The 18211-nt window shown below is 34.3% G+C and overlaps 1 protein-coding gene across 1 annotated transcript in view; it reads left to right on the top strand.

The window, feature by feature from the left end:
* LOC138711164 (endoplasmic reticulum transmembrane helix translocase) overlaps window positions 1-18211 on the top strand; it is a 76274-nt gene that overhangs the window by 22400 nt on the left and 35663 nt on the right. Inside the window, exons 7-12 of the mRNA XM_069842518.1 lie at window positions 2306-2488; window positions 7775-7912; window positions 9895-10015; window positions 12983-13313; window positions 17575-17811; window positions 17899-18111. Of these exons, the coding sequence (XP_069698619.1) occupies window positions 2306-2488; window positions 7775-7912; window positions 9895-10015; window positions 12983-13313; window positions 17575-17811; window positions 17899-18111 (1223 nt within the window). The remainder of the gene's footprint in view (window positions 1-2305; window positions 2489-7774; window positions 7913-9894; window positions 10016-12982; window positions 13314-17574; window positions 17812-17898; window positions 18112-18211) is intronic.

The raw sequence follows: 18211 nt of genomic DNA on the forward strand, positions 1-18211 counted from the left end.
GAATAAATTAATTTAGTTGGATAATCGAAACGTTTCTTCAAACAAATTTTGATTATTCGTTTTTGTAGTAAATTTAACGGACTAAGATTAATTTTTGTACTTCCACCCCAAACAATTATACCATATTGAATGATAGACTGAATAATGGCCAAATAAACATTTCATAGAACTCTAATAGGTAAGTAGCATCGAAGATTAACGAATTTATAAATTGTTTTACGAAGCCTCTTACAAAGATAAGTAATGTGATGAGGCCATTTTAAATTCTGATCAATAATGACACCCAGATATTTGACATACGTGGCTTCTTTCAAAGGTGGACATTTACAACTTTTGGGATCTAAACAATTTTCACTGTGTATTATTAGTCTATATTTATCGCTAAATTTTAAATTTTGAACACTGGCAGCTGTTAACGAAAAAGGAACTAAAGTTGATTTAGATATATTTAAAGAAAGGAAGTTGGAATTAAGCCATTTTTGAACAATGTTAGCACCTATATTAGCATTTCTATATGCTTCCTGCCAAGAAAAACCACTGAAAATAGAAACACATATATTAAGTTTTATTTACATGTACATTTTTTTTTTTTATACCTAAAACTCCGTCAACTTCATCCGGTATTGTACCTGTGTACCTTGTCCAGAAGGGAGTAACTAGACTGCCCATGCCAATTTGTTTGAGAAACTTAGATGATAGTTACCTATATTAGGCCTACTTTTATTTTGTAATAGAGAACAATACTTCAAATATGCCTCAACTTGAAGCGTGACAAAATAATACATTGAGGACAAAGGATTTACTTAAATAATCAGACACAAATTAGTGTCACATTGCCTTTTTCTTTTGGGAAGCAATGCCATTTTTGTTGCTATTTTGCACTACCCAGAGGACACATATGACTTAAAGAATACCATGGATGTCAGCAACTTTGTCTCTATTGGGAAGCAAGAAACAAAATGGGTTAAATGATCCCAATCATGGCTATTGGAGACCAATTTACCAATCAACCAATTAGTGTCAAATTAACAATTTGAAAGATGACTTAAGGTGTACCATCTTCAGCGTGAGTTTTTCTTTGCTGGAAACTTGGGTCAAAACTCCTTACAGTCCATTGGAAATAATTGTGGACAAAGACAGAGTTATACTAGCACTGTGATGTTGTTGTTGTTGTTTTCTAATGCCAGGCGTTTGACAATAAAGTCATTTGACCTCTTGCACTCCAATATTTTTCAAAGATATTATCATGACCAGCCACTGAAGCACAGATTTTGAGGTGTTCCGAATCCATTTCTTGGTTTGAGTTGCACAATGGGCAGTTAGGGGACTGATATATTCCAATTCTATGCAGGTGTTTGGCCAAACAATCATGGCTTGTTGCCAATCTAAATGCAGCTACAGACGATTTTCGTGGTAAATCGGGAATTAGCTGTGGATTTTGATGCAGAGAGTTCCATTTTTTCCCTTGGGATTGTGTTATCAAATTTTGTTTGTTGAAGTCTAAGTATGTAGATTTAATAAATCTTTTCACAGAGTAATACGTAGATTTAGTAACAGGTCTGTAAGTAGCAGTGCTGCCCTTCTTTGCTAAAGCATCCGCATTCTCGTTTCCCAGGATTCCACAATGGGATGGTATCCATTGGAATACAATTCTTTTATTAAGTGATATTAATTGAGAGAGCATTTTAGTTATTTCTGCTGTTTGAGATGAAGGTGTGTGTTTAGAGACTACTGATAGAATAGCTGCTTTGGAGTCTGACAATATAACTGCATTCCTAAATTTACTGATGTGGCATAGAAGATTCCTGATGTGCTGATGGGTCTGATTATTGATTTCAGACACAATTTTATTAACTGTTTCTAAGAGATACTCGTGGGCTTGATCCAGTGCATTAGGGATAAACCACATAGACATACAAAAATCACGTGTTATCATCTTCCTAACTTCACTATTTTCTATTGCAGAAGCAAAAGTTTTTAAAACTATGGCATGAATTACTCCCATGACTCTCATTTTCTTGTAGTCCCCCTACCTGAAATAGTGCTGACTTTGTATTATTTATATTTACTCTTTATGTCATTAGAGCTTTGGGGGAAGCGTGCAACCACTCTTTTTTCTCCCCATTTGATTTCGGATTTGAACAAGACTGCCTAACAAGTTCATGATCAAATAACTAATGATATTGCATTGCAATGCAGGTGTATTACTCAACTCTGAAGTGACAGTAATCCAAAGTCCTACATAACAAAGAAGCATGCGTCTTTTATTTTTAGATATTTAATTGTAAATTCCTCTTGGTTTCAGCGCAGGATAATGGTTGTGTTGCATATGTACTTCGTACTGGCTTCAACACCTCGCAGGGAAAGCTTTTGCGGACTATACTGTTTGGTGTGAAGAGAGTTACCGCAAACAATTTGGAAACGTTCGGATTTATCCTTTTCCTTCTGATTTTTGCAATTGCCGCTGCAAGCTATGTATGGATAAGAGGTAAGTGTCACGTTTAAATGCCCAGCTTTCATAATAAATAACCTGTGATATATTTAGTCTACCACCTCGTCTGCATTATCATCAGCAGGACTACATCTCTGTTCGAGCCTTGGCTTCCTTTAAAATCTTCTTCCAGGGCTCCCTATCCCTGGCATCCATCCACCATATTTAAATCTGATTGTACTCAGATCTACTACCACTCCATTGTCCTACATTTCTTCATCCCTCTGGCTTATATTTCAGTATCCTTCTGGCTAATTTAGTTTCTTCCATTGTTTTCGCATGTCCAGCCCACCTCAATCTTGACACTTTGGGTTTTTTTTAAATTATAGTTTATTTAACGACGCTCGCAACTGCCGAGATTATATCAGTGTTGTCGGTGTGTCGGAATTTTGTCCCACAGGAGTTCTTTTACATGCCAATAAAGCTACTGACATAAGCCTATCGCATTTAAGCACACTTACAGACGTGGACAAATTATTAGACTAAAACTTTTTCTTGGAAAGATAATATAATTCGTCATATCAACTATCAGTATAAGTCAAAGAGTCTCTGTTGTTGCAAATATGATTGTTTACATCTTCTGGTATATTTTTCCAATGGTTAAGTATATTTTTTTCTAGCTATGTTGGTACTACTGGTGTTTTAATTATACACTGCAGAAGATATTCTGCTATGGCCTGCAAGAAGACCGGACATGAACGAAATTGAAAATCTGTGATCTATACTGAAGAAGAAAGTGAACAAAAAGAGGCTTACAACAAAACATGGACTCATTTAAGCACTGTCTGATATCTGGCCAAATGATACTGATATTCAAAGAAAGTGTCAAACTTTGGTTTCCAGCATCCCTGACAAAATCAACGTGTTAATAAACAATAAGGGAATGTTCACAAAATATTAGTAATCTCAAGATTCAATTTTCTGTACATTATATCTGTGTAAAATACATTTTTGTTCATTGTCTTTACCGATAAATACAGCTTCTTTGCACATTAATTAATTTTGTCTAATAATTTGTCCACGTCTGTAAATGCCATCGAACTCGCAACCTCGGGCACAGAAGCCCAGCACTCTACCAACTGCGTCACCCAGGCTGACACTTTTTTGAGGTTTTAGAACAATAAGTTGCTTTACGTGAATGGGTTGCCAAACCATTTCACACCCTTTATTTAATCTAGTTCCTGTTGTTGTTGTTTTCTAATGCCAGGCATTTGACCTCTTGCACTCCAATATTTTTCAAAGATATTATCATGGCCAGCCACTGAAGCACAGATTTTGAGGTGTTCCGAATCCATTTCTTGGTTTGAGTTGCACAATGAGCAGTTAGGGGACTGATATATTCCAATTCTATGCAGGTGTTTGGCCAAACAATCATGGCCTGTTGCCAATCTAAATGCAGCTACAGACGATTTTCGTGGTAAATCGGGAATTAACTGTGGATTTTGATGCAGAGAGTTCCATTTTTTCCCTTGGGATTGTGTTATCAAATTTTGTTTGTTGAAGTCTAAGTATGTAGATTTAATAAATCTCTTGACAGAGTAATACGTAGTCTAATAATCTAGTTCCTGCCTGGAAAGAGAAGCCCTACCAGTAGCTATATGGCTCTTGGGGTCATAGGAACACGCAAGCCACCCTGCCAATCAAGACAAAATGGCTGGGAGGGCCTCCTCTTCTTGCATGTGTTGCAGTTCTTCTTCCAAAGCAATTACAGCCCAGGGTGGACTTTAGACTCCATCACAATTTGCCTCTTTAATGGTACTCATGGTACCACACCTGCTGTTGGTCGATGGGTCCACTGGACCTAGCTGGGAGATCTTGTTGATCACCAGCTTTCCCTCCTTAAGCCACTGGAGGACGATTTTAGTGCCATAGCAGGTCAGCACTAGGAACAGAAAAGTAGAAAGAGGAGGAAGGAAAGGGAAATGAACCCCTAGGCCTCGAATGCTCTAATGCCGTCGGGGTCGAAGAAAGTAAGAGTTCAGTCAGAGGACTGGATAGGAAAGAGTAAAGAGGGAATTAGATATTGAATAGAGGAAAATTATACCAAATTCAGTCATCTCACTACATCTCGCCAAAATGTAAAAAAATGTAAAAAAAATTGTACAAAATTGTAAAAATTGTAGAAAATTACTAAATTGTAAAACTATAAAAATTTGTAAAAATTGTAATTGTAATATTGTAAAATGTTGACATGTTCCACATCTTAAAGCTTCATAGCTCATGTAAGATCTATGGAATAAAATAAATAAATGAATGAATGAATGAATGAATGAATAACTCATCAAGCTGACCAATGTTAATTGATGAGTGAAAAGATTTATTAAATCTACATACTTAGACTTCAACAAACAAAATTTGATAACACAATCTCAAGGGAAATGGAACTCTCTGCATCATCATAATCCACAATTAATTCCCGATTTACCACGAAAATTGTCTGTAGCTGCATTTAGATTGGCAACAGGCCATGATTGTTTGGCCAAACACCAGCATAGAATTGGAATATATCAGTCCCCTATCTGCCCATTGTGCAACTCAAACCAAGAAATGGATTCGGAACACCTCAAAATCTGTGCTTCAGTGGCTGGCCATGATAATATCTTTGAAAAATATTGGAGTGCAAGAGGTCAAATGACTTTATTGTCAAATGCCTGGCATTAGAAAACAACAACAACAATTTGCCTCCTAGACAATCTGGCAATCTCTATCCTTTTCAAGTCTTCCTCCACGGACTGTAACCATCTTCTTCTTCTTCTTTTTTTTTATTCTCCAACAGTTTTTCAATAAGCGTGCACGTCACACACGCACTTATAAGTCATTATTTAGTACTCGATACATTCAATGACTGCCTCTAGAATGACTTCATTCATAAGGTATTGCAGCTTGTCCCACACTTGTGACATTACGGCAATGTGTGAATCAGGTCAAAGTGTTATAGTTAAACCTAAAATTTTGGGAAGCTGTGAAGAGTAGAGAGAAAACTATTGTTTTGAATGCTTTCAGTGCTTTCCTTAAATGCTACCCATATGCTAGCTTGTAAGAGTTATCTAAAATAAGATATTCTGAATAAGAACACTGCATTTCTCTAGCAGTCTGTAATACTCAGAATGAACATGTCCCTCGTTAAGATAAGAGTGGAATCCAGCTGAGGGAAAGCCACTATAGACAGACAGATGTTGTGAACCTATCACACTACTTGAGCATGGGAGTGATGAAACTGTTTTGTTTATGTGAAATTTCTTTTCTTGAGCTGGATAATAGATAATAGCCTAGATCGTATATAGAGAGATATGTCGGCCTTATAGGTTTTGAAGTTAACTTTTGTCAGGTTTACTACGCTGCCATCTAGTTGTTACATAAGGAGTCACGTCATAATTCCCATTTGAATTGCATTAGTGACTGTACTGCCATCTCGTGTTTGTTTACGGCGGACGGGTTGTGATCCTGGCGGTTGTTCTCTTCAAAGTGCAAATGATTTTAACATAGCGATGACCTATCTGTTACATATATGAGTAGCTTAATATCAAAGGCGGACATCTGACCTTCAGATGAAATTTAGATAATGTGGATTCTTATACATTTTTTCATGCTTTTTTCAGTTATGGTGAAACTATATACAAACTCTAACACTACATTTATAAAAATAAATTGTTTTAAAATACTACAAAGAACACTGTGAAACAAAAAAGTGCCTCTAGATCAAAACTATGGAGACGACAGATGTCCATCTTTGATATTAAACTACTCATATGATCTGGGATAATAGCTAGAGATCTGTGAAATTCGCGAGACGCGATAACATGAATTATTCTCATTTTGTCAGTTTTTTTTTTGTTGCGCCATTTCTTGATACTTCTTGTCGTAATCTCAAAAAAAAAAAAAAAATTCTGAATCGTAAAATAACGTATAATAATGTGGTAAAAAATCATTCGGATTTTTAAACGAATTTCACGAGTACTTGTTGCTTGAAAACGAGTTTATTTATCGTGCTGTTGAAGCTGTACGTTTTGAAAATGCCGAGAAATACAATTTAAAAACACCAATTTTTCCCAATTGAAAATCCCACTTTCTGCACTTCGAACTCAACGAAAAATTCGTCTTTAGCTATAGTTAGTGTGTGAAGTTCTTTGTACAGACTCAGGAACAAAATTTGGACCACCTGAATTTTCCAAGTTTTCCTGAGTTTTGGAAATTCAGGTGGCCCAAATTTTGTTTCTTTGTCTGTACAGTAGTAAACATTGTTTCATTTATACCAGAGTGCTGCATTGGAGTTAAATCGCTCGCTTGAACTCGGTCGAATGTCGCACCCTCGAGTGAGATAAGATCGGTCGTGATATGCTCGTAATAAATAGAAGCATAGTACAAGGTCATCTCACAGACATGTCTTATCTTGTATGGAAAGCGACAGATAAGATACACATATGTTTTGCTCATGCGGTAAAAATAAGGCTTTATTTTCTGCGTTTATGACAAACGTTTAATGGAACGTACCAAAACAGGAACATGAAGTTATAAATAAAATAGTATGAAAAACTTCGATATACAGTTATTATTGCTAATTAATAATTATTCAATATTTGATTTACCACATACATAATATGATAGGTCCATACATATTGTTCCGCCTATATACTGCGACAATGTAGAAACATTTTACAAAATATTATTGATATAGCAGTAGATTAATAACAATATTAGTACAGAGATAACGTCACAGAAAATATAATAAAACGAATAATAATGCTGCACAACTGTTACAGACGCAAAGATTGATTCACTAATTATTAAAGATTATTATTATTATTATTACTAGAAAACTTGATACAGTTCTTGCATTATCGTGATTGGGTTCTCCGTTTATAATAATTACATTTACATCCAATAACATCTATCAGATGTGGCAAAAACAAAATCACTTCGGTTTGGAAAAAAAAAAAAAAAAAAAAAACATTTACCTACAACATTTATATTACATTTTGAAGCAAGTTTTGTAGTTGTACTATGGAGAGGTTAGTTAAACACTGCAAAGTTTTGAAATGATAAAAATCTATGATGTTACTACACAGTTCATCACTGTAACAAGAACGAATGTCTAACGCTCGGCTTATACCTTTCGAGGATTTATCACTCGCGGCAATTTTACCCATCATGCATGTGCGCTGCCTATCGGATTATGCTATGAACTACTTGGTGCTTGAGCGAAAACGTCCGATGCAGACCTCTGGTTTATACTGTTAATTTATGTCTGTGCAATGTTACATGTAAAATATATTTTATTTGCAGGTTCAGAAGATCCAACTAGGAACAGGTACAAGCTCTTCCTAGAATGTGCACTTATTCTTACATCGGTTGTGCCTCCAGAATTGCCAATCGAGCTCTCTCTAGCTGTCAACACGTCACTGTTATCACTCTCAAAATTAGGTACTTTGCTTTTATCTCTGTCTTGGTGAGGTTATGTACTATGATCTTATCTTGCTCTATTTTCATATTTATAATCTGTGGCGAAATATCTAAATAAAACAAATTATTGTATTAGTACATAACCTTTCTTCCTCATCTGAGGTGAAATTTTGTTTTGGCTGCAGTATTTGTTGTACAGAGTAACTGTAAAAAAAAAAAAAAACAACAAAATAATTTTATTGTCACATTTCCTGAATAAATGATCTCCTGTAACGACATAGAAGTAGTATATTTAACATTAGAAAAAATAACACCAAGTGGGGGTGGCTCAATGGCAAAACACTAGATTTGCATTAGAAAGGTCCTGGGTACAAATCCCGAAGTCTGCTAATCGTATCTGGATTTTTAGTGGTTTCCTCGATTATAAATAACTAGAGATCTAGTGCAAAACAGAGTTATATTCCCGGCTGTTCTGTATGGTTGTGAAACTTGGACTCTCACTTTGAGAGAGGAACAGAGATTAAGGTTGTTTGAGAATAAGGTGCTTAGGAAAATAATTGGGGCTAAGAGGGATGAAGTTACAGGAGAATGTAGAAAGTTACACAACACAGAACTGCACTCATTGTATTCTTCACCTGACATAATTAGGAACATTAAATCCAGACGTTTAAGATGGACAGGGCATGTAGCACGTATGAGCGAATCCAGAAGTGCATATAGAGTGTTAGTTGGAAGACCGGAGGGAAAAAGATCTTTGGGGAGGCCGAGACGTAGATGGGAAGATAATATTAAAATGGATTTGAGGGAGGTGGAATATGATGATAGAGATTGGATTAATCTTGCTCAGGATAGGGACCGATGGCGGGCTTACGTAAGGGCGGGAATGAACCTGCGGGTTCCTTAAAAGCCATTTGTAAGTAAGTAAGTAAGTAAGTAAGAGATCTAGTGCTTTCAAAAGGCAAATACTGGCTTGGTTCCCACTTCAAGACACTAGCACAGTCTACTATATACAGTCACGAAGCTTGAGTTTTGAGGGTGCTAGAAACAATAGACTGTGACGGTTCTATTTTGCATTGCCTGTAATGAGGCGATATTAGCGATCCTATTGGTGAGCAACTATCTAATGTTTGCATATTTACTATGTATTGAGCTTCGCAACTGTATATACTAGACTGTGATACTAGTAACAGATACTGATTTGCAAAATCTGAATCTATGGCAGCAAATGGAGACCCAGTGTATCAACAACCGCGGTATGACCTTAAAGTTAAAGTGACTATCAATAAAACCGAAATCAAATAGAAAATAAGATTCAAGATTCGAGTGGCTACTGTCCTTTATAGGATAGGCAACGAAACATTTGGGTACTTGCGTAGAAAGTCACCAGTATTGTAGCTAGAACTCCTTACATCATATTTTTAATGAAAATCTGAAGTAGAACCTAACCTTATTTAATAACATTAGAAAAGATGACAGATGAACCATGCAGAGTAAAAATTATGAAACAGTACAAAACATTAAAGTGGAAGTAAACTGAATAAAAAGAAAAAGGAGTAGCTGATTTCTGGCTATTTACTAGACACAACTGTTCAACAGTGCATCTAGTTACATACAATATTACCTGGATATCCAATACAACATCTGTGAGGAGCAAAGGAAAAATTTAATACAAACCATCTCTTTCTGCTAAAAACCCTTGGAAACGTTGGAAAATGAGAACAAAAATGTCGCAGGATACACAGTCAATGGAAATTAGCTATAACATGTAAGGAATGTAAACAGTACTTGATTAAATTTCCTTAAAATTTGCTTTAAGTTATTCTGTACTGAAGTTAGGTCCAGTAAGGCAGAAGCAAAGAAAAATAGCCATACCAAATTTTTTTTTAACAATTTGAAACATTTACCCACTTTACTTTAAGTAATATATATTTTTTTTAACTGATTTTCATATGAAATAGTGGCATCTGTTTTTAACTATGTTGTTTTTTTAATTTGTTTTGCAGGTGTATTTTGCACAGAACCATTTCGTATTCCATTTGCTGGCAAAGTGGAAATCTGTTGTTTTGATAAGACAGGCACTCTGACAAGTGACAATCTAGTTGTGGAAGGAATTGCAGGACTTGAGTAAGTTAAAACTTTGTTACATTAGTTCAAAGTTAAAAATATAATGTGTTTTAACTACTGTAAACTGGGGTTACTTTGAACACAGAGGAAACTTTGACCATTTTTTTCAGAAAATCATATTTAAACTTGTTTTTTTGAAAGATGGGACATGACAGGAGCGTTGCGATCGGAAGAACAACTGAATGTCACATAGCGTGGTAGGCCTGTTGCTATGGTAACAACGTTTGAGTTGCCAAAGTTACAGTTTCCATATGGCGAGTGCTTAATAGCTCACTTGACTACATTTATTGTGCACACAATGTTAGCATTGGCACGTTTCGTCTTTGATTCTCTGTCGATTTTTGTATTGTTTTCTTACCTTCGCGTCAATTGTCAATGAATGTTTTAACATCAGCCATTTTAACGACTATTGCTAGCTACCATCAGCTGGCAGCATGTTCGTCCATATTGGCAACATGGCACTGTACTTCCAAGCTCGGCCGTTTAACTGTCATGTCCCATCTTTCAAAAAAAACAAGTATAGGTTTCTACATGCTGCACTTGTTATAGATGGAGGTAAATTTGGTATGAGAATGATTTTATGATAATTTACCTCCATCTATAACAAGTGCAGCATGTAGAAACCTAAATATGATTTTCTGGAAAAATGGTCAAAGTTTCCTCTGTGTTCAAAGTAACCCCAGTTTACGGTACTCGATTTCCATACCTCCAGTTTATTTTACTTTCTCATGATGTAAACATATCTCGAGATCTCTGAATTGGCAGTGATTCTTTTGTTTGTTGCCATGTGAACAGATCTATTAGTGTTCTGTGGTTTACATTACTTTACTCTCTGTCAGAATAGACTGTACAATTTATTATATTGAAAGTTTAGTCTCTCTCAGAGTGTATATGAGTGGGCCTAGAGCAAGCAACGTAACACGTTAATAATGCACTCATTGTTGAAGTGATCTAAACGACTTTTGACATTATTATTACAAATATGGCAAGTATTGCACTACCTGAGATTTTTACAACTGTCCACACTTGTGGAGTAAACAGTCAGCGCGTCTGGCCGCGAAACCAAGTGGCCCGGGTTCGAATCCCAGTCGAGGCAAGTTATCTGGTTGAGGTTTTTTCCGGGGTTTTTCCTCAACCCAATACGAGCAAATGCTGGGTAACTTTCGGTGTTGGACCCCAGACTCATTTCACCGGCATTATCACCTTCATCTCATCCAGACGCTAAATAACCTAGGTTGATACAGCGTCGTAAAATAACCCAATAAAATAAAATAAAAAATTTTGCAACATTAAATATGTTATAAGCAAATTGCAAGTGACAAAAATACCGTATTTACCCATGTAATATACACTTTTTTTTTTTCTTTCAATTTTTATAACCAAAAACTGGGGTGCATTCTTTATGCGAGAAAAAAATTTTTGTGGAAGAAAAAAACGCGTATTAAAGGTGTGCCAGCTCGAATGCTGAAATAATCGACAGAATATGTAACGATATGTGGGCCACGACTAATTTATATATCGATTGCATTGCACTTAAGACAATCGATAGTTAGCAGCAGTTGTATAAACAGATAACTTGTAACAATGAATATAGCGACAATAAGCTAAAAGACTTTATTGTTAATATTAACACTAGCCTTACCTTATTCACTGTCAGGTTCAGCATCACTGATATCATTTTCACAGATTCAATTTCTCTATGCATCTAATATGTGGGAAATTTTTTTTTTTAATTTTAACGCGAAAAATTGGGGTGCGTCCATTGCGAAGGTAAATATGGTAGTAACATTATTTTTGTTACTTCATTAGTCATAAAAGTAACTTCGTTACATAATTACTTTCTTTAAATAATAGTGCTGTTACCGAGTATTACTTTAAAAAACAATTGTTACTAGTAACGAATGACATTACTTGTAACATGTTACTCCCTAACTCTAGATAATATCGTAACCCCAATAAAATACTGCCGTAAGCTGAAAATCACATATTACTTTGTAATTAATTTCCAATGCTGTTTACTGGTTGGAAGTATGAAATTCTACAGACGTGGACAAATTATTAGCAAAATTGAAGATTTTTTAAATATATTTTTACGAAATATGATTCTTCAATTTAGACTACAGTTGACATTTTTGCGTATTTCCAAATTATTAGAAAAATTGAAGATTTGTATTGTATATTTTTAGAAAATTTAACTCTTCAATTTGGACTACATTTGATATTTTTGCGTATTTAAAAATTATTAGCAAAACTGAAGGTTTTTATTACATATTTTTACAAAATTCGATTCTTCAATTTGGAATACAGTTGACATTTTGGATATTTCCAAATTATTAGCAAAACTGAAGATTTTTATTTTATAGTTTTACAAAATTTTACTCTTCAATTTAGACTGTAGTTGACATTTTTGCTAATTTACAAATTATTAGCAAAATTGAAGATTTTTATTATATATTTTTACAAAATTTAACTCTTCAATTTAAATACAGTTGACATTTTTGCATATTTCTGTTTACTGTAATGATATAAATATGCAAAATTGTCAAGTGTAAGGTAGTCTAAATTGAAAAGTCAAATTTTGTAAACAGAATTATCATAAAAATCGTCAATTTTGTTAATAATTTGTCCACGTCTGTAATAATAAATAGTAAATTATTATAGGTTTTGGTACATATTTATTAAAATATTTTTACATCAGTATTTCGGTACGGAATAGCATATCTTTACAAATCACAATTTTTTAGTTACAACACTATTTTACTTTACAGTTCAGTTAACTGCATCAAGAAATGCATGTGCATAAATGTAAATAAAATTCCATTTGTACACAAATCTAATACCTGATGTTGATTAAATGGTTTGCTTGCTCGTGGTCTAGACACAGAAGGACAATAATGTTAGTCTACCTTATAGTATAATTATTTATATAAGGTAATAGTTGTAAGTGATTTGAATGATATGTTTCAGTACTCAGCAAGGAGTCACACCCTTATCAGAGACATCCCTAGATAGTATTCAAGTTCTAGCAACGTGCCACGCACTGGCACAATTAGATGACGGCCTTGTTGGGGACCCATTAGAAAAAGCAACTCTGACAGCTGTTGACTGGAATCTCACGAAAGGTGACGCAGTGATACCGAAAAGGGGCAAAGCTCCTGGAATGAAGATATTTCACCGACATCATTTCTCGTCTGCTCTGAAGAGAATGTCTGTAATTGCAGGCTACACTCTCCCAGGCAGCACAGATACTACATACATTACTACAGTAAAAGGTGCACCAGAAACACTCAAATCCATGGTAAGGATCTAAACTTCACTGTCTTTTCTAATAGTGCTGTTTTGTCCCTTAAATTTCCTTTGTAGAGTAGTTAACATAAAGTCTCATTTAAAATGTATATGATACATAGAGAAGTGATATTATAGCATTAATTTTTTTTATTCATAGAAAAAATGTTGTAAAAATACCATTTTATAGCATTAATTATTTGAAGAAATGGCGTTTATTGGCTAAAATCTGTCTTACTATTTTATGTATTTCAGAGGAATATTCATTCATTCACTCACTCACTCACTCACATACATTCATTCATACTTGAACTACATTAGGCATTGCAGCCCAAAAGAGCAGAAGCTCGTGCTCGGGTGCAGTTCAGATCAGTTATACAAAATATATCACAAAATTAAGAGAGTTCATTGAGCACAATAACATTAATAAATGGTAAAATAAATACAGCATGTAATAATACAGACGTGGACAAATTATTAGCAAAATTGAAGATTTTTATTATATATTTTTACAAAATATGATTCTTCAATTTAGACTACAGTTGACATTTTTGTGTATTTCCAAATAATTAGCCAAATTGAAGATTTGTATTGTATATTTTTCAAAATTTAAATCTTCAATTTGGACTACATTTGATATTTTTGCATATTTACAAATTATTAGCAAAACTGAAGGTTTTTATTGTATATTTTTACAAAATTCGATTCTTCAATTTGGACTACAGTTGACATTTTGGATATTTCCAAATTATTAGCAAAACTGAAGATTTTTGTTTTATATTTTTACAAAATTTGGCTCTTCAATGCAGTTGAAATTTTTGCTAATTTATAAATTATTAGCTAAATTGAAGATTTTTATTATATATTTTTACAAAACTTGACTCTTCAATTTAAACTACAGTTGACATTTTTGCATATTTCTGTCTACTGTAATGATGGAAATATGCAAAATTGTCAACTGTAGTTTAAATTGAAAAGTCAAATTTTGTAAACAGAATTATCATAAAAATCGTCAATTTTGTTAATAATTTGTCCACGCCTGTAGGGTCTATATAAAATAGAAAATACAAAAGTACATGAATATTAGAGTATCAATTTTTAACTCAATTAGCTTAAACAGTTAAATAATTAATCTGATTTGTTTTTTAAATCTATGTGTATTAAGTGTACTTAGCTCAGGGTAAGCTCTAATTAATGCATTATATATTTTGGGTCCAAAATTTCTGCTGTGTTTTAATCCAGCAGTTGTGTGGCATTTGGGAGTATTTAGAAAGAAACTGTAGTTTTGTCTCGTATGGTATTCATGAGGATCAAATTTAAATTTATTGTGGTTTTTATGGAAGTAAATCAGCAATGTTTTTTTTATAAATTTGTGAAAATAAGATATATCTATCTATGTAATATTGTTAATGGACGTAAGTGTTCATTGTTACAATGTTCAGTTAGATAACTGTAGTTTGAATTATGTTGCCAAAAAAACAAACAAAATCATGTTTTTAATGTGGGATGCAGTTTCAATATAATTTTTAAGGTATCTTCTTTTGCCCACTGAAGTGTTATAAAGACAGTGATGACGTCATGAAATAATAGTTGCTAGGTAACCTTTTCTGGCACCACTGCTAGAATTAGGCCAATTGTGCACGATTTATAGCGTCATAATGAGCGTGTTTTAATGCTAGGATTGCATAAAATAAACATTAATAAGTTCTCGTTAACACTTTGTTAAAAACATAATAACGTATGACAACGTAAAGTTTATAAAATAAACATTATGAAATGATTTGCTATGCTATAATACTTAATACATTATTGTTGTCATGTTGTTGTTTTCTAATGCCAGGCGTTTGACAAAGTCATTTGACCTCTTGCACTCCAATATTTTTCAAAGATATTATCATAGTCAGCCACTGAAGCACAGATTTTGAGGTGTTCCGAATCCATTTCTTGGTTTGAGTTGCACAATGGGCAGTTAGGGGACTGATATATTCCAATTCTATGCAGGTGTTTGGCCAAACAATCATGGCCTGTTGCCAATCTAAATGCAGCTACAGACGATTTTCGTGGTAAATCGGGTATTAACTGTGGATTATGATGCAGAGAGTTCCATTTTTTCCCTTGAGATTGTGTTATCAAATTTTGTTTGTTGAAGTCTAAGTATGTAGATTTAATAAATCTTTTCACAGAGTAATACATAGATTTAGTAACAGGTCTGTAAGTAGCAGTGCTGCCCTTCTTTGCTAAAGCATCCACATTCTCGTTTCCCAGGATTCCACAATGGGATGGTATCCATTGGAGTACAATTCTTTTATTGAGTGATGTTAATTGAGAGAGCATTTTAGTTATTTCTGCTGTTTGAGATGAAGGTGTGTGTTTAGAGACTATTGATAGAATAGTTGCTTTGGAGTCTGACAATATAACTGCATTCTTAAATTTCTTGATGTGGCATAGAAGATTCCTGAGACTTTCACTTATTGCAACGATTTCTCCATCAAAACTTGTTGTTCCATATCCAATAGATCTATAAAGCGAGAAGAGACAGCACGTAACACCTGCACCGGCACCTTGTTCTCTGGAGATCAAGGATCCATCGGTGTATAAATGAAGCCAGTTTTGTGGAGGGTACCTAATATTAATTGTCTCTAAAGACAATTGTTTCATTATTTCAGTGTTTATTTCTGATTTCAGTATTTGTTCTGTTAAATTTAGATTATATTCTATTATTGTTGTCATAGCAACCCCTTTCTTCATAGACCATATCAAATTATCCATCATTACAAATTTAATGTGTTATTTCTTTATTAATTGTTTTATAATGCTGTCGTAAAAAAATTGCATATACTGTAGGACATCTTTATAATGTTATACAGTTATTGCATTTTCAAAATTACGAACTGTCTTCGCTCATTTCCTAAACATTGACTTTTGCAATAAAGTGTAACATAAATTTGTTTCATAATATACTATTACAATATTTCGGTGGTAATGTCTACTTATAGTATTTATTTACAATAATGAAACTGGCTTCAAAAGGTTGCAATAATGATGAAAAAGGAGCAAAAAGCACTCTTCTCACTTTTATCATTTTTATTGCGATTGCGATATTTTCATGCCTCTAATGATTGCATGATTTTAACCATGAACACACAATAATTGTAAAATAGGTTAAGTTTTAAAGTTTTTTAAAACTGTTCATATTTATCAATGATGAGATAATGGTGAAGCTTGCAATAATGGTTCCGACACATTAAGATATAGGATAACATTTTAACAAATGATTGAATTGTGTAACCTAGAGTGAAACCCAGGTTCAAAGATGTTAATTAGACATATTACATTACACTTGTGTAGTTTTGATGGAGATATCATTGCAATAAGTGAAAGTCTCGGGAATCTTCTATGCCACGTCAATAAATTTAAAAATGCAGTTATATTGTCAGACTCCAAAGCAGCTATTCTATCAATAGTCTCTAAACACACACCTTCATCTCAAACAGCAGAAATAACTAAAATGCTCTCTCAATTAATAACACTCAATAAAAGAATTATATTGCAATGGATACAATCCCAATGTGAAATCCTGGGAAACGAGAATGCGGATGCTTTAGCAAAGAAGGGCAGCACTGCTACTTACAGACCTGTTACTAAATCTACGTATTACTCTGTGAAAAGATTTATTAAATCTACATACTTAGACTTCAACAAACAAAATTTGATAACACAATCTGAAGGGAAAAAATGGAACTCTCTGCATCATAATCCACAGTTGATTCCCAATTTACCACGCAAATCGTCTGTAGCTGCATTTAGATTGGCAACAGGCCATGACTGTTTGGCCAAACACCTGCATAGAATTGGAATATATCAGTCCCCTAACTTTCCATTGTGCAATTCAAATCAAGAAATGGATTCGGAACACCTCAAAATTTGTGCGTCAATAGCTGACCATGACAATATCTTTGAAAAATAATGGAGTGCAAGAGGTCAAATGACTTTATTGTCAAACGCCTGGCATTAGAAAACAACAACATTATGCTTGTGTGACACTGTAAGTTTAATATGTACTCACATTTAGATATCGTTATAGGTTTTTGTAGTCTGAAGATGCTGAACTGGCAAAAACGTTACCTATTATATTAATGTAATGTAAATAGCAGGATGTAAAAGTTTAATTACATTATTGTAGGATAAGTCATATTGAGTGTATTATTAATAAATAAGAATATTGAAATATCTAGTGATAGAGTAAAGGTGGCGTTCTTTCCTCTTTGTTTCAGTTTTCAAACATTCCGTCTAGTTATGATGCCGTGTACCTGGAGATGTCACGTCGTGGCGCTCGTGTGCTAGCTTTGGGCTGGAAAGAGTTGGGGCGCTTGACACCACAACAAGCACGCGAGCTCACCAGAGACGAGCTGGAATGCGATCTCAAGTTTGCAGGCTTTGTTATCATTTCTTGCCCACTGAAATCCGATTCACGAAGCGTTATAAAAGAAATACTGAATGCCTCACATCTGGTGAGTCTTGATACTGACAGGTTCTTTTGACACATTAGAACGTGCTGGTAGGGTTCAGTTCACTTTGTAACACATTTCTGTTCACAGGTGGTAATGATCACAGGGGATAATCCACTCACTGCTTGCCATGTAGCAAAAGAGCTGCGTTTCACGCAGAAGCCAAAAACATTAATTCTCACTGAATTAGCAAATGACAGTTGGGCATGGGAAAGCATTGACCAGTCCCAACGCTTGCCAGTATTGCCACAGAAAGGCTATAAGGATTTAGTATCAAAATATGATCTCTGCGTTACAGGAGAGGTAAGTTTTTCCTATTGTAGGAACACTTCATTTGTATATGACTTGAGTCTGGATTTCCATGCATTATCAAATTTTATTGAATTGAATTTAACGGACGGGG

Source organism: Periplaneta americana, chromosome 12 (assembly GCF_040183065.1).
Source record: "Periplaneta americana isolate PAMFEO1 chromosome 12, P.americana_PAMFEO1_priV1, whole genome shotgun sequence".
In the NCBI taxonomy this organism is placed as follows: Eukaryota; Metazoa; Arthropoda; class Insecta; order Blattodea; family Blattidae; genus Periplaneta; species Periplaneta americana.